This window comes from Macrotis lagotis, chromosome 1, assembly GCF_037893015.1.
Source record: "Macrotis lagotis isolate mMagLag1 chromosome 1, bilby.v1.9.chrom.fasta, whole genome shotgun sequence".
Taxonomy (NCBI): Eukaryota; Metazoa; Chordata; class Mammalia; order Peramelemorphia; family Peramelidae; genus Macrotis; species Macrotis lagotis.
Window position 1 is genome coordinate 120,495,920 of NC_133658.1, and position 21,753 is coordinate 120,517,672.

Genomic DNA, 21,753 nt, shown 5'->3' on the forward strand with positions numbered 1-21,753 from the left:
TATTCACACTATTTCCCAAGCCCTCTGCTCCTAGATATTTCTCCCCTTGACTTTCACAACCCTGTTCTTTTCTGACTTCTTATCCATCTGATTATTCTGACTTTCCAATGTCTTGTGTTGGTTCATCATACTTCTCAATCTCTCCACCCCCACCAAGAGTGTGGGTCTGGCTATTTGCCAAAGTTCCAACCTTGGCTTTGTTTTTCTCTATCAATAATTTAATCTTTCTCCATGGGTTCAATTTTACTTTCATCCTGATGGCTGCTCTCAGTGATTTCCAGTTCCACCTTTCTAACTGTCCACTGGACTTCTCCATTTAGGTGCCCTAATGGCACCTTAAATTTAACACATAGAAAATTGAACTTATGGAACTCAAACTTACCCTTCTCCCAACTTGACTATTTTTGTTTATGATGTTTAGTCATGAACAAGTCATTACTAGGTTCAGGTTCAAAACCTCAGTTCATCATTGAGACCCTTTTCTTACTCGCCATCCCTATATATACATATTTAGGTAAGAGTCAAGTCCCATCAATTTAGCTTCCACAATATATAGGATTATGACAGAATAGAAATGCATATTTAGAGCAGACCATCAGAACACCTGAACAATACTCTCTATCTATATTCATCTGACATCTGTTTGAAGATTTTTAATAATGAGAATTCATGGGTGGCTAGGTGGCATAGTGGATAAAGCACCGGCCTTGGAGTCAGGAGTACCTGGGTTCAAATCCGGTCTCAGACACTTAATAATTGCCTAGCTATGTGGCCTTGGGCAAGCCACTTAACCCCATTTGACTTGCAAAAACCTAAAAAAACCCAACAAAACAAAAAAATAAAATAATGAGAATACACTAAATCTCAAGCTAACCTATATCTCCTGGATCCACTCATACTGTCATGGCTTTTTAATATTTCAATTATATTACCTTAGTAGCTTCTTAAGTAATCACTTTGCCCTCAGTTTTTTTTCGCTTTAACAAAGCTGTCAAATTAATCTAATAATACATAGGTGTTATCAAATCAATCCCCAAATGATCAGGAAATAAAAATTTGTATGTAAGGTCTATAACAATCTGGCTACACTCTATGTTTTCAGGCTTATTTCAACTCACAATTCTACTTTTCAGTCAATTGGACTACTTGCTGTTCTCAGTCTAATACAATAGACAATTGTCCTCTCTGTCTAGAGTAATGCATTTTAAGGAACATTATCTCCATGTAACGAAATCATTTTCTTCTTTCAAGGCCTCAAGAGTTACCTTTTCTACTAGTCTTCCCTGATTCTCTAATTCAGTGATAGCAAACTAAAATAAAAATCATGGGTCACTAAATCTGTGGGTCACATATGGACTTAGAAAACTATGTATTAACATCATCTATGTTTTGGTATATTTTTATTTCATTGTATTTTTGTTAAATATCTTAAAATAATATTTTAATCTGGTTCCAGAAGTACTGGATACATGATAAGCCACATGGTTTGGGGACAGCATGTTTGAACCTCTGCCTTAAACCATGACTTAATCCTTCACTCCATCTCAACACCATATAGGCATGCATGGGATTTCTTTTCCTTAATCAAAAACTCACATTCCTCTAACTGATCAAAACCTCCTATCATTTCATCACTCTTTATGTCTCATCTTCTTCTTCATCATCATCATGACTTCTAAGCTCTTGGCCCCTAATGTGTTCTCAGGCCTATCTCTTTTCATCCCTTGCCAAAGGCCAGCTGCAGGTTACTTCTATTATCCATCTCCTCCTTTCCTATTCACATATTGCTGAACAGAACTGGTCCCAGTTCTATGAAACTAGACATTATTTAAGCTCTCTCAGCCTCAGTAATCTCCATCCATAAAATGAAGAAGTTGGACTTTGATGGTCTCAAAGGTCCCTTTCATCTCCTTTGTACCTGTGAAGTCACACAACAGTACTAACCAGGTACACTATAAATGTATATTATAACACTTCAATTGGGCCCTCACAAAGTCAGAGTCTTTATTTCTCTTTAACTGACTCCCTATCTCACTCCCCACAGAAATGCTTCCAAGCCTTTTCTTCTCTCCTTAAGTGTCCTATAGTGTCCCACTCCCCCACTCTTTCAACAAAGGATCTTGTTTCTTAGTTTATGATGAAAATAGTTTATTCACCTTGTTCCCTCTACTCTTCATCTCAAAACTCCTTTATTTTATCATCATCACCTTTAGTTTTTTTTCTCCCCCAGCCTTTGAAATTGCGTTGGGGTTCTTCATCTTACTAAGGCCAACTCTTCTGTGTGCCCTCGGTCCCATTCAATCCTTGCTCCCGTATCAATCTTCAACTTTTTCCTATCTACTGATCTCTTTCCTACTGCCTTTAAGCATGCCCAAGTTTATTCCATCTATTAAAAAAGAAAAAACTTCATTAGATTAAGGAATGTGCTGGTAAAGGTTTAATAATCAGTTATCCAATGGAAGAATATATAAATGATGCACATAATTACTAATTATCAATTAATTAATCATTAACACTTTGGTAAACCTAGACAATTAACAAAATAAAAAAATTAAAGCCTGATTTTTAGTTTGCTGGATTACAAGGTGTTTGTTCTACACTGAAAAATCTAACATTCAGCACCAGCACTGAAACTCTACCGTCTTATCAAATTATCATACTATGTTTCACCTCCCTTTCCCAACTAAACTTCTAGAAAAAAGCTGCTTGCTTTCATTCTGTCTCCTGCCCCTCTTCTCACCCAAACTTCAGCCTTTTGCAACCTAGCTTCTAACCTCACCTATCAGCTGAAATTACACTTGCCAGTTATGCATGTTCTCTTAATGGTCAATTCTGACAATATTTTCTCAGTTCTTATTCTTATGAAACTTTCTGCTACATTTGATTGACAATCCTCTAATGATTATCCTTTTCTCTGCATTTTTCCTTGACACTACTGTCTTTTGCTTCTTCTCCCACCTAACTTCACCTTAGTCTTTTTCATTGGCTCATTATCTATATAACACCCTTTAAACCATGAATGCACCTCCAAAGACTAACTTTGACCATTTCTTCTCTCTTTTAGTGATCTAATCAAGTCCAGTGAGCTCAATTATTATCTCTGTGCAAATGATTCTCAGTTAGATCTAGACCTAGGCTCATTCTCTCCCTTGAGCTTTGGCTCTACAAAACCAAATGCCTGTTAGACATTTCAAAATATAGGTTCACTGAGTTCAAATCCAGCCACAGACACTTGACACTTATTAGCTATGTGTCTCTGGGCAAGTCATTTAAACCCAATTGCCTCACCAAAAATATGTATGTATATTTTATATGTATGTATGTATGTATATCTGTGTATCCAATTGCCTCACAAAAAAAGTGTGTGTGTGTGTGTGTGTGTGTGTGTGTGTGTGTGTGTGTAAGTCCATATTCAAAATGCTCATGGTGGAACTTATCTTTTCTTGAAAACAAATCTTCATAAAATTGCCTATTTCTTTGTCTCTCGGATCTAAAACTTCAGTGTCATCTTCAAACCCTTTTTCTTCCTTACCCTACTTAATCAATTAATTACCAAGTCTTTACATTTCTACCTCTACAACATCTCTTTCATCTTATCTCTTCTCCCTACTTACTTAGCCATCACTTTGCTTCACATTCATATCACCTAAGATCATTCAACAGTCTTCTCATGCATCTTTGTGTCTCAAGACTCATCTTTATACAACTGAAAAAGTTAATGTAATCTACAGCTAGAGACAACCAGGGACCACAGTAAGTAGAGTACTGAACAGAGTTAGAAGGTTGGGCAATAAAGTCAGTCAATAAACTTTATTAAGGTCCTATAAAGTGTCACATACTATGCAAAACACTAGGAAAACAAAAACAAGTAAGAGACAGTTTGTGTCCTCAAGGAGTTCATAATCTAGTGTGGACCTGAAAATTGAGACAATTTATTAGCTGTATAATGCTCAACAAGTCACAAGCTCTCTCTGCCTCTGTGTCCTCCTTACCTGTAAAAATAGGAAAAATTCTAGTACCTACTCCCAAGGCTTGTTGTGAGGCTAAAATATTTGTAAAGTACTTTACAAACCTAAAAGTGTTAAAGATAACATTCAGGGAAAGGGACTGGTTTTACTTTACTCTGTTCTGGTCATTTGGCAACTGAACACATGGGATCAGTTCTGGATAATAGTTAAGAAAGGATATTTAGATATCAGAGGATAGAATTCAAAGAAAGTCAATGAGGATGGTGAAGAACCCTGAAACATTCAAAACTAAGGTCAGTCAAAAGAAGTAGGTTTATTTAGATCAGAGAAGAGAAGGATTATGGGAAAACTGATAGTTTTCTAAATATTCGAAAGTCTATCCCATGGAAGAGGGATTACCTTTGTCCTATTTGGCCTCAAAGTCAGAACTAGAACAATGGGTAGAAGGCAAATTTATGTTTGATTTAAGGATAAACTCACTAACAATTTGAGTCATTCAAAAGTGGAATGTGATGCCTTGAAAGATGGTATGTAATTAACTCTTCAATGAGGTGGTAAGTCCTTGCTTGAAGAAAGGATGGATGTTAAACTAGATGGTCCCCAAGTATGAGAAAAACATAGCTCTCTTTTATCTTTGTAAAAGTGGAGGTCTATGAGTATGGAACATTGTATATACCATTAGATTCAATGTTACCTAATTTTATTGAACTGCTTTCTTCTCTTTTTTTTCCATTGTTTCTTCCAGGGGATGGCTTGCAAAGCAGGAATGAAGAAAGATATCTATAGTCACAAATGATGATAACTACAAATTTTTTTAAAAAATCAATGTTCAGGGGTGGTTAGGTGGCGCAGTGGATAGAGCACCGGCCCTGGAGTCAGAAGTACCTGAGTTCAAATCCAGCCTCAGACACTTAATAATTAAATAGCTGTGTGTCCTTGGGTAAGTCAATTAACCCCACTGCTTTAAATTTTTTTAAAGGACTGTTTGCAGGGGCAGCTAGGTGGCACTGGTCCTGGAGTCTGGACAACCTGAGACATTTAAATCCAACCTCAGACACTTGATATGCACTATCCTTGAGCAAGTAACTCCATTACCCCCCCCAAAAAAAACCCAAGAAAAAGCAAATTATAAAAGACTGTATGCTCCCATACTAAACACTCCCAATTATAATGATTTTTCAGTTCATGTGTCTGATTGTCATAATTTCCCCCATTCTTTTATTGAGATATGCTGCCATGTACTGTTGGCTCAAGAATCACAGAATTAAAGTTGATACCCCATGCACCATCTGGTTCGTGTTCATTTGATCTTTGTTTGAAAAGTACAGAGATAGAAACTGCTTCGTTGTGATTGATTACCTGTGGCATCCTTTACCCTCTCTTTAATCTTCTTTGGGCTCAAAAATTAAATAACCAAGTTAATTAGACTCTGTATAAGATAAGAATAAATAGCTGCTGATGAGTTTGCTCAGAAGTGAATGGCAGGTAGCATCTTTAAGGAAAGGACTCAATGACACCTATTTTGGCTGTTTTTGCTTGCTTTCTAAATCTGGCCTCACAGCCTCATCATACTTGCAAACCACAATAGCTTAGTCCCATTAACCTTCATTTCATCATCTTCTTTCCAATTTACTTCAAATAGAGTGGTTTAGACTAACATTCCCCAAATCTTCATCTCATTAAAAAAGAAAAGAACTTTACATAAGAACAAAAACACAGAGAGTCTAGTCCCTGCTGTGGGGGGACTTACTGTGTGACTTTAGCTGGGTGAATTGTCCTTTCTGGGGCTTCATTTCTGAAAGAATCCCTATTCTACCCATCTCATTAAACTGTTATAATGATCAAATGGGATCATGTTCAGGGAAAAGTAGCATTTGTTATTTAATATATGTATTATTATTACCACTCCCTAGTTTAAAAGACCATTTGTAATGTGGTTAATTATTTATGGCATGAAATCTACCTCTCTAGTTTAACCTATGAAATATTTTATCACATTCATTTCCTCTCTTCTTTCATTCTGACAGTTCACTAATTTTATTTCATGTTCCTATTTTACTTGGACACTGCATTCCAGATGAGGCATTTTTTTGGCTACTCCATAAATTCACTTGTTCATTCATGTTTCTGTTATTTTTTAATTCTTTAGAAGAGTGTCACTTTCTTCACCAGGAATACCTTTTTATCTTTACATTATCTGTCTGAAAACTATTTCTTTCTTTTTTAAAGTCTTCCATACTTAACCCCACTTGACTCTGGATCACATCACTGATTAAAAAGAAGATAAATTTTGCTTCTGTTACTTAAAATTACGATGAAATATTAGTCTTTGAAATACTGTATTTGCACACGTCTGTAAATACATACATGCATACATATATATATATACATATATATATATATATACACACACATACACATTTATGTAGATTTGGTGACTTCTGGTATGAGTGATTTCATTAATGAGTATATTCTTTCCACTGGAAAAGATTATAACTCCCTCAACAAATGAGGTACCTTGAGCTGCTATAGATAAAAAAATTCTTCACTTGGAGGTCAAACCTTTAGAGATAAATATATAATGTATGCATGTGTATATATAAAATATACATATATTTGTACATCTGAAGGTCACCTGGTGAATAAAATAGCAGATACTGGTCTTTTCTTGAGCTAAACTGTCAACCATTCAAACATTACATAGAGCACAACAATGATGGCCTGCCTTAGTTTAAATGTCAAATGTATTCTTACTAAAAAGACTATTTTAGGGGGAAGCTAGGTGGCGCAGTGGATGCAGCACCAGCCCTGGAGTTAGGAATACCTGAGTTCAAAATCAACCTCAGACACTTAATAATTACCTAGCTGTGTGGCCTTGGGCTAGCCACTTAACCCCATTTGCCTTGAAAAAAAACCTTAAAAAAGATTTATTTTATGGAGAACTCACATAGGTCAAGTGCTCACAGAGGAAGCAATACCAGGACACTCTGAAGTTCTCTCTTAAGAAGTTTGGAATTGATTATGCAGCATGGGAGACACTGGCACAGGTCCACCAAGCATGATGTGCCCTCATCAGAGAGGGTATTGTGCTCTATGAGCAAGGCAGAATTAAAGTAGCTAAAGGAAATGTGCATTAGTTGTGCACATTTTGAAAACTCACTCCAGGTGTTCACTAAGACTATTTGTGCTCCACCTGTGGTAAGAGCATTCCAAGTTTGTACTGGTCCATTCAAACAGTCAGACACACTGTAACTTGTCTCTAATATAGTCCTTCAATAGTGAAGGACAAAAATTCAACCATATTTCTACTTATACAGTTTAATTAAAATTGAAGCATATTTCTTGTCTTAAGGAATATACCATTTCTATTCCACAACTGAACTGATGGAATGGAACACTTATTTGTGTTGTAATGGTAAATTTAAATTCAACAGTAGAATCATCAGAATGCATCTAGTAGCCAAGATCAGTTTTTTGTTGCTAATATTTTCAGTGTAGAAATATGAGACAAGCAATGGATAGAGTGCTGGACTTGGAGTCAGAAAGATGTGAGTTTGAATCCTGGCTCAGACATTTTAATTGTGTGACTTTAGACAAGGCATTTAATGTCTCTGTCCCTCAGTTCCCTCTTTAGTAAAAGGGAAATAATAGTGCCTCTCTCACAAAGTGGTTATGAGGAGCTCTGGAGTTGACATATTTTTATTATTATTCTTTTTCTACAATCTCTGAGACTGCCACCAGCAGTCCCTTTCCCTAATTTGAATGCAACTATCCTCAACGCAGATGTCATTGTCAATGACTGAATATCTCCCACAACTAATTCACCTAATAGTAATTCAACTTTCTGGCCAATCCACATTACAAATAACTCCTGAAAAATTGTTTTCATCTTATAACTGATATAGTGAAAAAAACTCCATTAAAGAGATTCATTTGATCAGGAGCAAGATTTGTTATACTGGCAAATAAGTCAATGGGTTCTGCAACTACTCTCTCCCCTAATATCGTGGTCCATTATTTTGTAATATTTCTCTTGGGTTGAAATTTCACATTTTTTCTGCTCAAAGGAATCCTTTCAATCACACACATAATCATGCAAAAAATTATTACTCAAATAAGGGTTTGCCATTGTACAAAAGAGATACATCACCTAAAATCTCAGCTTCACAGTGTTTAGTGACCCATTATCATATAAATAAAGTAAAAGTCTTAGGATACTTCCATAGTAGAATTAAAAAAGTATTTCACGGTCCAAATCACTAATAATAAGAGAAATGCATATCAAAACAAAGTTTCATCTTATATCCTGCAAACTGGCAAAGATGACCAAAAAATGGTAACAGTTAATGTTGGAAGCATGATGAGAGGATGGGCATACTACTGCATTATTAGTGAAGCTGTGAATTGGTACTGTCACAAATACATTCTCCCAGATAAATTTCTCAACATACCTCTTACATTATATTACTTTTAGGCATTAAGGTGGCATAGTAGAAAGAGTATTAGATCTGTAGTTAAGAAGCTTAAATTCAGCCTCAGACATTTTCTATGACAATGAAAAAGTCTGAATCAGTCTCAACTGCAAAATAGGAATAAAAGTAGTTCCCACCCCCAAGGTGGTTGTGGGATAAGATGAGATAATTATTTGTAAAACACTTAGCAGAGGGTCTGGCACATAGCAGGTCCTTAATAAATGACTATTTCTTTGGCCTTTCCTTCCCCTTATCATTCCTTACTGCACAACTATATTCCATGACATTTACAAATAATAATTTAATCTCTGTTTCCTACTTAACATCACTTCCTTTCTAATTGTTTGCCCCTCTAAAGAGAGCTGTTATAAATATTTTGTACATATGAGTCTTTTTCTTCTTTTTTGAGGGACACACACCTAATACCTCTTTCACTGGGGAAATGGGCAAGCAAAGTTTAAAAACTTTTTGCAACTCTTTCATTTTAAGGATAAATAACCAGGAGAGGTGAATCACATTTCCTAAGGTAATCAATCAGTATCACAGCTGGGATTCTAACTTAGATCTCCTGACCTAAGGTATACTAATAAATATTTCATTATCAGCTGTCATTAAAAAAGTACTGACATTCTTAAATTTATATTACTGACATTTTCTCTTTCATTTCCTGAAGCCTAGGTAATCAATAAAACAGGAAATCAAAAAAAATATGTAGACTTTGTCAATTTCTGAATTGTAAATATATTGAAAATTTAGTAATCTGAAATGATTAGGAGCTGGCTCTGGCATTTCCCCTCCAACCCACTTTGATTCCAAATTCAGGGTTCCTGCCATTAAAGCATGAAGCCCAATCACTAATTGCTAAACACCACATCTAATATACTAAGATTTATTACAATAAACATTATTCACTAGGAGGTATAAATCATAATTTGGCAAAAGCAGTGACTTTTACTGTATTGTTACTATGTTTTGCTATCCTTATCAGATTGATTGGCACACAAGTAAAGTATTAATCTCTTGCAGTTAGCTATCTAATAAGTTGCCACACTCACACAAAGATCCTCATTTTATTAACATACTTACACTTGGCACATTCCTACTAGTATATCACAAAAGAATGGAATTCTAAATCTGAACTGACACATTTATATATATTTGAATTTAAATGTTCAAAATAGGGTCCTAAATCATTCTCATTTAATGGCTATAGAAACACAACTTTCTTTTTCCTAGTGTATTCAAACAGTGATATGCACAAATCTTTGTTGACTGTTTCCACTTTGCAATATACATTTGACAATCATCAAAGTGAATTCAGTTACTTAGGTTTTTGTCTCATTTAGTTTTACAAATCTTAGTCAACCAACCTTAAACAAATGACAGTAATTCCTAGTGCTAAACTGACTCTGTGTAACAAAATATACCTCAAAGAATTCCAAAATATCATTATATAATAATGATTCAGGGAAAAAGGAATGGTTGTTTCTACACAGAAATCTTTCAAAAATGGGAACAATTAATGAAAGAATTATTTATGAAGAGAACAGGAAGGAAATACTAATTCAATCATTGCCAATAAAATGATGTATTATAATTATTAAAAAGCTTGACTTTTTTATTGGCAGAAATATGTTCCAAAGTTTAGACATTACTTGACTGTGCACTAAAATATTTTATAACAAGGTGAGGAAATTTTCATATACCATCTAAATTTCTGAGGTTGATAATAAAATAAATGTGAAATTACATATTTTACACATCAAGATAAAGAAGTCAATTTTGGTACCTCCACAATAAACTATATTCAATGAAATACCAAGCTATTCAGATATGCATATATATATATGTATATGTGTGTATGTGTATACATGTTAAAGCTTACTTTGCATCATGGTGAGTCTTTTTTTATGCATATTTTTTTTTGCTGTGGTCCTTGATCTTCTTCTCTTTCTACATTCTCTCTGCTGGTGATCTCATAAACTTCCATGTGTTTAATTATCATCTCCATGCAAATGACTAATAGATTCATATAAGCAGCTTCAGTCTCTGTCCTTGCCTTTAATCATTTATCAAGAATTGTCTATTGGACAATTCAACACATTCAAAACAGAATTTATTATCTTCTCTTTTACATCGACTTCTTTAGTGAACTTCTTGATTTCTCTTGAAAGAATCTATATCCTTCCGGTCACCCAGGTTCAAAATGTTGGTATTATGCATCTCATTCTCCCTCATCCTACATCTCTAATAGGTTACCATGTTACCTATTTCTGCTTTCATAAAATCACTCAGTTTTGTCCCTTTTGCTCTAGTAAAATAGCAAAGAACTGAATTCATGTCCTTAAGAGCCTGGACTACTGCAATAGCTTCTTGGTCTCATGGTTTGGAGATTCTACCCTCTACATAACTGCCAAAATGGCTTTTTTTTAAAAAAAAATGCAAGTCTGACTATATCACTGCCTTAATCAATATACTCTAGTGGCTCTATATTGCTTCTAGAATCCCCTTCATTTGGCTTTTTAAAGATTAATTTCGTTTGTAGTTCCAAAGTTCCTTCCTCCCTACCTTGTTAAAGATAAAAAGATGAGATGTAAAAGAAAAACCATTACTATATATGTATGCATACATATATGTATATATGTATATGTATATATATACATATATATATATATATATATATATATATATATATATATATATATATATGAAGAGGGAGAGAGACAAAACAAATTTCTGCATTAGACATACCCCCCCCAAAAGAAAAAAGTTAAAAAAAAGAAATGGAAGAGGATATTCTTCAATTTTGTATTCTTTGTCAATCAGTTCTCTCTCTGGAGGTACATTGCATGCTTTATCATGAATCCTTTGAAAATGTGGATGTTCATTGTGTTGATAAAAATTACTAAGTCTTTCAGAAATGATTGTCTTTATCATATTGCTATCACTTTGCATCAATTCATATTAGTTTCTTAGGTTTTGAACTGAGCCATATTGGTTCATAGTCTTTGCCCTATACTGTTCTTTTTTCCACTGTATGTTATTAATAAATTAGGCTAACTCCTAGATCTTGCTTTACAAAATTTCATAGATACATTTTGTTTTAGACACAACTCAATAATATTCAAACTCCATATGAAGTATATCCTCATGAAAAAATCTTGCTATTTGATAGGGTGGGGATACATGTCAATTGTGACATCTGTAGATTACTGATTGTTCACAGAAAGGAATGATGCATAATTGAGTGCTAACTTTTTTATCTGATGATGGGTCTTGTAGCTTTTTAGTCATATATACTGTCCTTTTGATTCTACTTTTTTCCATCCTGCGTCACATCATGCAAGTCTTCCTGTGTTTCTCTGAAAATTTAAAATTGTCATTCTACACAATGTAACAATGTTCCATTTCATTCACATATCACAATTTATTAAGCCATTAGTCATTACTGGGCTTTTTGTTTCAGCTTCTATTTAATCATAAACACTGCTCCTATGAATATTTCTGTGCATGTGGAACATTTCTTGTCATCCTTGATCTCATTTAAAACTCCATCTTCTTGTAAGAGAAACCAGTATATTCCCAGTACCCAGGCTGACAACCTAAGTGGCATCTCCTCATTTTTTCTTTTAAACCTTGTCCCGATATATTTATTTAGTTACCAAGTGCTGTAAATTATACCTTCTTAACATTTCTCCTTAATTGCCCCTTCTCTCTGCGGACATCTTGGTACATGCCCTCATCAACTCTTCTGGACTCTTGTCATAGTCTACTAACTGGTCTCCTTGCCTTGGGGTCTAGCATCATTCAATTCATCCTCTGCTACTGCTCCTGAATTAATTTTGCCAAAGCATGGGTTTGACCATATCACCATCCTATTCTATAAATTCCAATGATTCCCTGTTATGTCCAGAATCAAAAATAAATCTTTCATTTTTCTTTTAAAGACTTTCTTAACTTGACCCTTTCCTATTATTTTTAGTCTTCTTAACCTATTCAACTCCATATACCCTACAATCTAATGATACCAATTCCATTGACTGTTACTAAAAAAAAAACCAAACAAACCCTAAAACAAAAGCAAAAACAAAAAACACTCCATCTCCAAATTCCAAGCATTGGCTATCTCCAAAATGCCTGAATTTTCTCCCTCATCATAGTCATTTCCTGACTTCTCTGGTTGCCTTCAAGTAGCAACTAAAGTCATACTTCCTAAATCCTTCCCTCTCCTCCTTAATCACAGTATCTTTACTTGGAGATTACCACCAATCTATTCTGCCTATATCTTGTTTGAATATAATTGATTGCTTACTGGTTTCCCCATTAGGCTGTGAGCAACTTGAGAGGAGGGACTATCTTTTGCATTTTTAAAAATCCTCAGCACTTAACACAGTACCTGATATATTGAAGGTGCTTCATAAATGCTTGTAACTTTCTTGCTTCTTACCCTTATAGAAGGCTCTCTCTAGATAATACATTATCCCTTGGTCATCTCTTCAATGTGAGTTCTTGTTTCTCTTTCATATCCTCTGATAAATTATGTCAAATAGAATCCACAAATTTTACTCACCGCAGTCTCTTTCAGATCCTCCCTTAGTTGCTAATATTTCATCCTTCTCTATCACTCCATCCACATCCTGATACAGTCATCTGTCATTTCCTTATTACTTTCCTTCTTTTCTCATTTAGTCCAGTTCAATAAACAGCTCATAATCTTTCTCTACCCCATGTCCCATTGTCATACTCAGGATATCAATACATGTAATGATTACAATATTGTAGAAAAACCAACAAAATTCATCAAGGAGTGAACAAAATTGGTACTAAATGAGTTAAGGTTTATATAATTCCTGTTAAAAAAAAGTCTGTTAACAAACATTAAGTGTTTAATATGTGCCAGACAAATCTTTATATTAAACACTGAGGATATAAGGAAAGGTTAAAAAACATGTTCTTTGCCATTAAGGAACTCACATTCTAATGGAGGAGATAACACACAAAAAGTTGTACATACAAGTTATATACATGTAAGTGGAAGGTAATCTCAAGTCCTAGCAGGGGCATGGGATGGTGGAAAAGAACTGAGGAAGGGGGTGGCTAGGTGGCATAGTGGATAGAGCACCGGCCCTGGAGTCAGGAAGGAGTACCTGAGTTCAGATCCAGCCTCAGACACTTAATTATTACCTAGCTGTGTAGCCTTGGGCAAGCTCCATTTGCCTTGCAAAAAAAAAAAAAAAAGAACTGAGGAAGATGGGATTTGAGCTGTTTTAAAGGAAGTAATGGAAGTTAGGAAGGGGAGGTGGGAAGATGGGCTTGTAGATGAAATATAAAATGCCACATGCAAATAGTCCTATATTTCTGGATCACAGATAGGAAGAGAGTAAAGGGTAAGAAGATTGGAAAGATAGAAAGGAGCAGGTTGTGAAGGTCTTAAATGCCAAATGGAAGATTTTCTACTTGATCCGTATCCTGATAATAGGGAGGCACTGGATTATGAATTGGATCTATGGCGTGGAGGTGAGGGGAATGGTGACATTGTTAGCCTTGTCCTTCAGGAAACTTGCTTTGGCAGCTAAATGAAGAATGAAGTATGGAGAGGAGAGAGACTTGAAGGTGAGAGAGATCAAGAGAAGGCTAGTGTAATGGTCTAGGTAAGGACATATGAGGAGATGAGGATGATGCTCACATTGTGAGCCTAGGTGACTGGAAGTAATTAGAGATCTGGGAATAGGTGACAATTTGGTGGGGGGAAGATAATGAGTTCTATTTTTGGACATGATAAATTTAAGACGCCTTTGCCATAGGCTAGTCAAGATATAGCAGAGCTTTAACAGGAGCTTAGGAAAGAAACCAGAATCTAGTTTGGGTATCATCCTAAGGTTGAATACAAATTAGATGATGAAACAGCAAGGTGAGATAGAGGGAGAAGGGAAGAAGGCCTGAGACAGAACCTTGGGCAATACCCACAGATAATGGGTGTGATATGGGATTGCTCACCAATCCCTTGAAATCTATCTTCTTACCTCACAACTTTATTAACACTACTCCCTTCAAGAATACCAATGATCTCTTGGCTAAATACAACAATTTTTTTGTCCTCATCCTCTTTGTCTTCTCAAGATGTTTTCCATCCTATAAATCATCCCTTCCTCATGAATACTTTCTTCTCATTTTCTATGCCACTATTCACTTCTTTTAAGTCTTTGACTCCTTAAGTTTAAATATTCCCCAGGGCTCTTTACTCAGTTCTTTTTTCTCCTCCAATTTTTGTTGATATCTACAATTTTTCTAGCCACATAAGTTTGCAAAATTTACCTTCATATCTTATTCAATTATTTGACCAATATCTAATCATTTCCCTAGCCTTATTGATTCTATCCCCAAAACATCTGCATCCCATCTCTCCTGTTCATTCACATTTAATGCTGCCTTACTTTGTTCACAGTCCTATTACCTTTCACCTGAATTACTGTAATAGACTTCAGAAAGATCTTCTGACTCCTACTTTTTCCATAAAACTATCCAAATTATTTTTCCAAATCACATAAGATCAAATTTTCACATTTCTACTCAAAAATGTTCAGTGGCTCCCTCTTGCCCCTTGGATGATACATAAATAACTTAGCATGGCATTTAAAGCCCAATATAAGCTGCTTCCAATCTTTTCATATTTCATAATACCTTTATGCAATGATTATTCCATCCAGATTGGCCAATTCACTGTTCCTCAACACTTATCTACCCATCTCATTCTATATATTTTTGCAAGCTGACCCTCTGTTCTCAAACACACTCTCTCCTAACCTCTATCTTAGACACCTTAGCTTCCTCACAAAAGTATCTCCATTCATAGACCTTCTTCTCCCTCCAGAAGAGATTAGAGAAGGTCCTCCTCAAATTATCTTCTATTTATTTAGTTTTATCTAAAGATTATTTCCCCTCAAGTAAGGTCCTTGGTCCAGGGACTACCTAAGTTTTTGCCTTTCTCTCTAAAGTATTTAACACATTGCTTTTTTAACACAATAGTCACTTGTCTTTGTTGTTGAACTGAATTAAGGTTATGTCTGCAAAACCGTAATTGATGTTAAGAGAAAATGAGGCAAAATGGACAATAAATTTATAGCTCTTCTACAAGCAATTATAAGCTAAATGTACTTACATGATTTGATAAAGTTTGCTTGAAAGTATGAATACAGGTAAAGTAACATATTTTTTTTCTGGATAACAAAGCTATTATTATTATTGTTTGACAATTTTGATACATGCCATGATTTAAGATACACAACTTGCATGAAATTAGAAATTTCCCTGTATTATTGAGAGAGCAATAATTTTTCTACATTAAAATGCTACATTATGTGATAGAAACAATGAAAGTGATGGTGATAAGTAGTTTGTATAGTGGAAAAAGTTCAGGAATTAAAGTCAAGAAACCAGTTTTCAAATTCAAATTTCAAACACTTATTAGCTGTAAAGCTTTGTGCAAGCTACTTAGACCCTCAATTCCCTCATTTGTAAAAGTGAAATAATAAAGCTTAATTAATCTACCTTACTGAGTTGATGAGCTTTATAAAACTCAAAATGCTATATAAATGTTTGTTAATCTTATTAAACTTCTGGATAAAGAGCTGACCTTGGAATCAGGTAAGGTCTAGATTTAAATCTTGCCTATCACATGTACTAACTGCATGATTCTGAGCAAGTAACTTGACCTTTCTGAGTCTCAGCTTCCTCATCCGTAAAAAGGGGACAATAGTATTTGTCATACCTATTTCACAAGGTTGTTGTGGACATCACTGAATACATAATATTTGGCAAACCTTAAAGTACTTTATAATTATTAGTTATTATTAAGATTACCCAAATATATTGAGTAATAAAAATATTGAAACTTATTTACTTCAAGGCAGCTAGGTGACCAGTGTTAGAAAGACTCATCTTTACGAGTTCAAATCCAGCCTCAGACACTTACTAACTTGTGACTTTGGGCAAATCACTAAAGCCTGTTTACCTCAGTTCCTCATCTATAAAATGAGATGGAAAAGAAAAATGTTATACCACTCCAATATCTCCACCAGAAAATCCCAAATGGAGTCATAAAGAGTTGTCTGTAATTGAAATGACTCAACGGCAAAATAATTCAAAAAATATTCTATGACAAAAGTTAATTCTATATATTGATCCCTAAGTAGATTATTATTAAAAAGATAACAACTGTAATAGAGGCTGCTAGGTGATTCAGTGGCTATAGTGGTGGACCTGGAGTCAGGAAGACCTGACTAAATCCCATTAAAATGAAATCCAGTCTCAAGTACCTTCTACTATGGACAAATCACTTAACCTCTACTTGCCTAGTGCTCTAGATAAAAACATGGGAAATAACTCCAGTGTCTTTGCCAAGAAAACCCCATAGACAGTATGGGGGTCACCATGAGTTGGACAAATGAAAGAATAAACAACCACCACAACAACCACTGCTGTCACAACAAAAACTTTAAAAGACAATCTGATTAATAACTGATAAATCCAAATGCATAAAATATTGCAGTACATTTCAAATTTAAAAAGTACTTAACTACCTCAGGCTTATAAACATAGCTTTAAATATATCTTTGGGGGTCAATATTAACTGAAACATAAAATGAACCTATACTTTCTTTTTGTTTCTAAACAGGGGAATAACTTTGCTCAAATTAATTGTATTTAAATACTTGACACTATAACCTTTTTTTTAAATGTATGGATTTAGGAAATAAATAGAAGGTTTCTAGGACCAATAAAACAAATTCTATTTGGTTATTTAGAGGTGGTGAGGGGGAGGAAACTGAATAATCAAATGTAGTTCAGAAGTGAGGAAAGGCCACATAATTTTTAGCACAGGAACTCACTGAATTGATTTTTTTTTCCCCTTAAGGAGGAGAAGTCTACAGACATTGGAAGAAATCTTTTCTAAAAAACTAGAGAGAAATATTCTAGTAGCAATCACCACTCTTAATCCAAATAGAATCAAAAACTTATTGGCTTTGACTGACATTGTGAGATGCCATAATATGTTATCCTGGAAGTTGCAGAATCTCAATCCCCTTTCTATCAGAGGTCCCACTAAAAGAAGGGAACTGAAGGCAACTGGAGATATGCTTATTTAGAGCATCAATAGGCTGTTCTAGAAGAACAACTTAAAAATGATTTTAAGGACAGCTTCATTAATTTAGGTATTGATTAGATATAGTTATTTTCAGAAGTATAAAAATGGATGAAAAATATTAAAGAACTTCCAGATTCCAAGATGGCATACTATTACCTTGACATAGTTATTAGCATGTAAACAGAGTAAAAGTTGGAGTGTTTTGTTTTTACTAAAATATACATCAGAAACCTGCTGATATTAAAAAAAATTTTTTTTTAGGATTAGCTTATCATTATGTCACAGAAATAAAATAAAGCCTCCTGAGTACACACTATGAACAGACAACAAATCTATTTAAGAGACACATAATCATTGTTTTATGTATTATTAGGTTGAACAGCTCAAAAGAGTGGTACTGTAGAATTGATACAAATCATGAAAGTCTGAAAACATTCAAATTTCAAAGTTAAAACAGTTCTGTTTATTTTGAATTTATCTCCTATTAATTCTAAAAAGGGTTTGAGTGGACTTGCATTAAAACATAAAATAGAGTAATTTAACTCTACACATATACTCTATTAAATCTTTATTTTCAAAAACATACTTGCTAAATTAAAAAATTGTCAAATATATGTAGGGAGAAATGTAGATTGTGATGCTGCCCTACATATTTCGACATGTCTAACAAGTTTCAACCTCCCCCCTGGTGTCAAGGGTGGAGGCAACTAGACACACCCCTGACTAGAGGTGGCCGTCTTGCCCTCTGGTCAAATAATTTTAAGACTAGTTTCAAGGTGAGTAATAGCACTTAAGAATTGCATTTTGAGCTTCACTAGGTTCTATGCTTTTGGAACAGATTTGGGACTAGAATTGGAAAGTATTTATATCCAAACTGAAGTCTTAATGAAGCTTTTTTAAAGGACTTTACAACAATACTTTCCAAACTGATTGCAAAAGAGCATATTTTGGGGTTTGAAGTAGAGATAGGACAAAGTCATCCCCTTCAAAAATAAATAGCGATATATGGTGAAAGAATGTGTAAATATGTAGAGTGCCATGGTCCAGACCCAAGGAGGGGTTTGATTGCATTAGCCAGGACCAGACTTAGGAAACTAAGGACAGAGCCCAAGTGTTTGTAAATATCAGCCTCAAAGCTGAGGTCAGAGATGCATAATTTTTCTTCTGTAGTTCCTCCTCCTCCTCCTCCTCTTCCTCCTCCTCCTCCCTCTCTGTCACTCTTTCCCTTTCTTTCTTTCTCTCTGTATCTCTCTGCCTCCACTCTATCTTACTCTATGTCTCTTAGTTTGTTTTTTTTTTTTTTTTGGTAGGGGAATGAAGGGCAATGTGCATGAAAGCAGAAGGTGCCTCTTCTCTTGGGAGGAGGGGGTACTCTGTGGAGTTGGGAAATGAAAGGGAAAGAAAAACAAATATATATAATGTTGATTATGTGCCAGGAACTATATTAAGTGCTTTTTACAAATATTATCTCATTTGATCCTCATAGCTACCTGAGAGGTATATGCTAGGAAACCTGGATTTGAAGAAACTGAGTTAGGCAGAGGTTAAGTAATTTGCCCAGGTTCACATAGCTATTAAGTATCTGAAGTTAGATTTGAACTTGGGTCTTCCAGATTCCAGGACCAACACTATTTCTACTGTATCTCCACCCAGGAAGAGAATGGGATTAGAAAATCAGATTTAGAGCTGGAATGGTCTTAAAAGAAATCTGAATCCAACTCCCTCCTTTTACAGATAAGAAACAAAGACAGAGAGGTTAAGCATGTCCATGGTCACACATCTACAAAGAATCTGGAACAGACTGTGAACTCAGGTTTTCCTGACTCCAAGTTCAGTACTTTCTCACTGTGCTGGACAACCTCTACCATTCAGTCATTCACTCATTCAATAAACATTTATTAAGTATCTACTAAGTACCAGACTTTATGCTAAATGTTGAGGATACAGAAAGAGGCAAAAGATAGTCCCTGCCCTCACAGAGCTTACTTCTCATCACCAGAGTTCTAGGGAACACAGTTTGGGAAATGCCAGTTCAAAGATAACTGAATTCATTGTTTCAAGCAGCATTTATAACAGAATAATAAATGATAAATAAAAAAGAGAAAGAAATAATAAATATAAATTAAAATAGCACTTAGGTTAAATGAAGTGCCCATGATGATAATGGCAGATATCTGGCACAAGTCTGATGCAAGAGATGAACCCAAGGTTTTCTGACTTCCAGTATAGTACTTTATCCACTAATCCAGGTTGAAGGAAATAGTAAGCATTGAGAGTAATACATACACACACACACACACACACACACACACACACACACACACACACACAGCAAGAAAGAGTCACTTTTTAATTATCTTATATAGCAAGTTACAATTTATAACAAATGAGCCTAAAATGTCCCCAAATGTGAAAGGCAAATATATAAAGCTCTATAGACATGCACCAACCATCATAAAGTTGTAAAGAAAATGGCTAAATTGATATTTTTTCCTGTATCTTTCTCACTTGTGTTATCTTTCCCCTTATCTAACTTATATTTATGTTATCTTCCTCATTAGAATCAAGTTTCTTGAGAACACGGACTGTTTTTGCCTTTTCCCAGTGCTTAATACAGTGCCTGGACATTACAGTAGCTTAATAAGTGCTTAGTTATTGATTAAATGAAAAAGGAAAATTTGTTCCATTGGGTTCATAGTACCATTCTTTGTATTACTAATGTAACAATGTAGAAAAAAGAGTTACCAGAGGTATGTAAACATTTTACAGGTATATGGACTTTTTTGAATCTGCTACCTTTACCTAGAGTGGTTGCACTTATCCATTGATTTGGGGACATGTGATAATGTATGATAAATTAGGACAATTAATTAGGAACTCTTCTTATACTCTAGATCTAGATTTACCTCAACATGAAGGTCAAGGTGCTTCAATGGCTCCTAAAACTACACCTTCATGGCTTTGCTTCTTTAAATTCTCTGATCCACTTATTTTCCTAAACATGTGACTATTTATATTTACTGATTCAAATGAAATAATGTCTGTAAAGCACAGAGCCTGGCTGGTATGTAGAAGATGCTACATAAATGCTTATTCTCATTAGATGAACCATGTTATAAAAGCTTTCTATCATAGCAGAATCAGTATTCAAGAACACAGAATCTTGCTAATAAATGTTGAATGCTCCACATGATATTTTGAAATTCACATTTAGATTTTTAAAGATGATATTCTACCAGTACAACAGTATTGATTGGTGGGGATAACAGTCAATTTGATTGCATTGTATTAGTTTGTGCTACTGAATGAATACAATCTAAAATATGAAATTTTCCCATTTAAGGAGTTCCTCCCCCACTAACATTAAAACCTAAGAAAGAACATGAATAATAATTTTCGGCTCCATTGGCTGAACATCAAGAAATCATGTCATAGGGTTTTACCTGACAGACATATTTGTTCTTCCATTTGCTCAACACACATCGACTGTTTTGCATCAGCTCCTAAAGGACACACATACACACACACAAAAAAAAAAACCACAAAAACAAGGAAAGGAGAATTGGCTATCCCATACACACATACATATATATACATAGATATTATCATCAATTAAAGTGCTTCTGATTTTCAAGCAGAGGAATTAGCATGCCACACAAACAAAGATGCAACTGTTTGGAAACTGCCCACTGGACAAAAGCAAAGTTATCATCACCCAGAGGGCTGATCCTTTATGAAAATTAAAACTGTTGAAAGAGGTTTATACAAAGATTGTTTGTTGTCATTCTTAAAACTTTCTGAAAGGTACCTCCAGCTCCTTGAGGGTATCTCTAAGTTTTTCTGGACGTCGATTCTTAAGTATCCAAAGATAATCTCGTGCTAGCAAACAAAACACGGACTGCATTTAGATAAATGTGGAGTTTTAAAAATACAGGAAAAAAATCCTTCTTGCTATAGAAACAGACTATAAAATTTAAAATGAATATATATGTATAATTAAGATTGAGTTTCATTTCCACTACCAAATGATAACCTTTTGAAAAGTTTCATTCATTACAGGAACAAGATTTTAACAAGTAATGACTTCTAATAACTATGATTTTGTAATAACTACCACATATTCAGCCTTTAGAGATAATGGGCTTAATTTCTTATCTCTGAGAATCTA

General features: G+C 34.7%; 1 protein-coding gene across 8 annotated transcripts in view; it reads right to left on the minus strand.

Moving 5' to 3' along the window:
• Window positions 1–21,753, minus strand: part of WDPCP (WD repeat containing planar cell polarity effector) — a 416,945-nt gene that overhangs the window by 239,922 nt on the left and 155,270 nt on the right. For 5 of the 8 annotated variants that reach the window (XR_012472515.1, XM_074207107.1, XM_074207099.1 and 2 more), the window contains 2 exons: window positions 21,394–21,464; window positions 21,029–21,088 (listed from right to left, as the gene is read on the minus strand). Coding sequence is in view for 7 of the 8 variants with exons in the window: in XM_074207107.1 (XP_074063208.1) it covers window positions 21,029–21,088; window positions 21,394–21,464 (131 nt within the window). In the remaining variant the exon portion in view is untranslated. Of the gene's footprint in view, window positions 1–21,028; window positions 21,089–21,393; window positions 21,465–21,753 lie in introns of those variants that run through there. The other 3 variants (XM_074207144.1, XM_074207128.1, XM_074207120.1) reach the window with 2 other exon arrangements.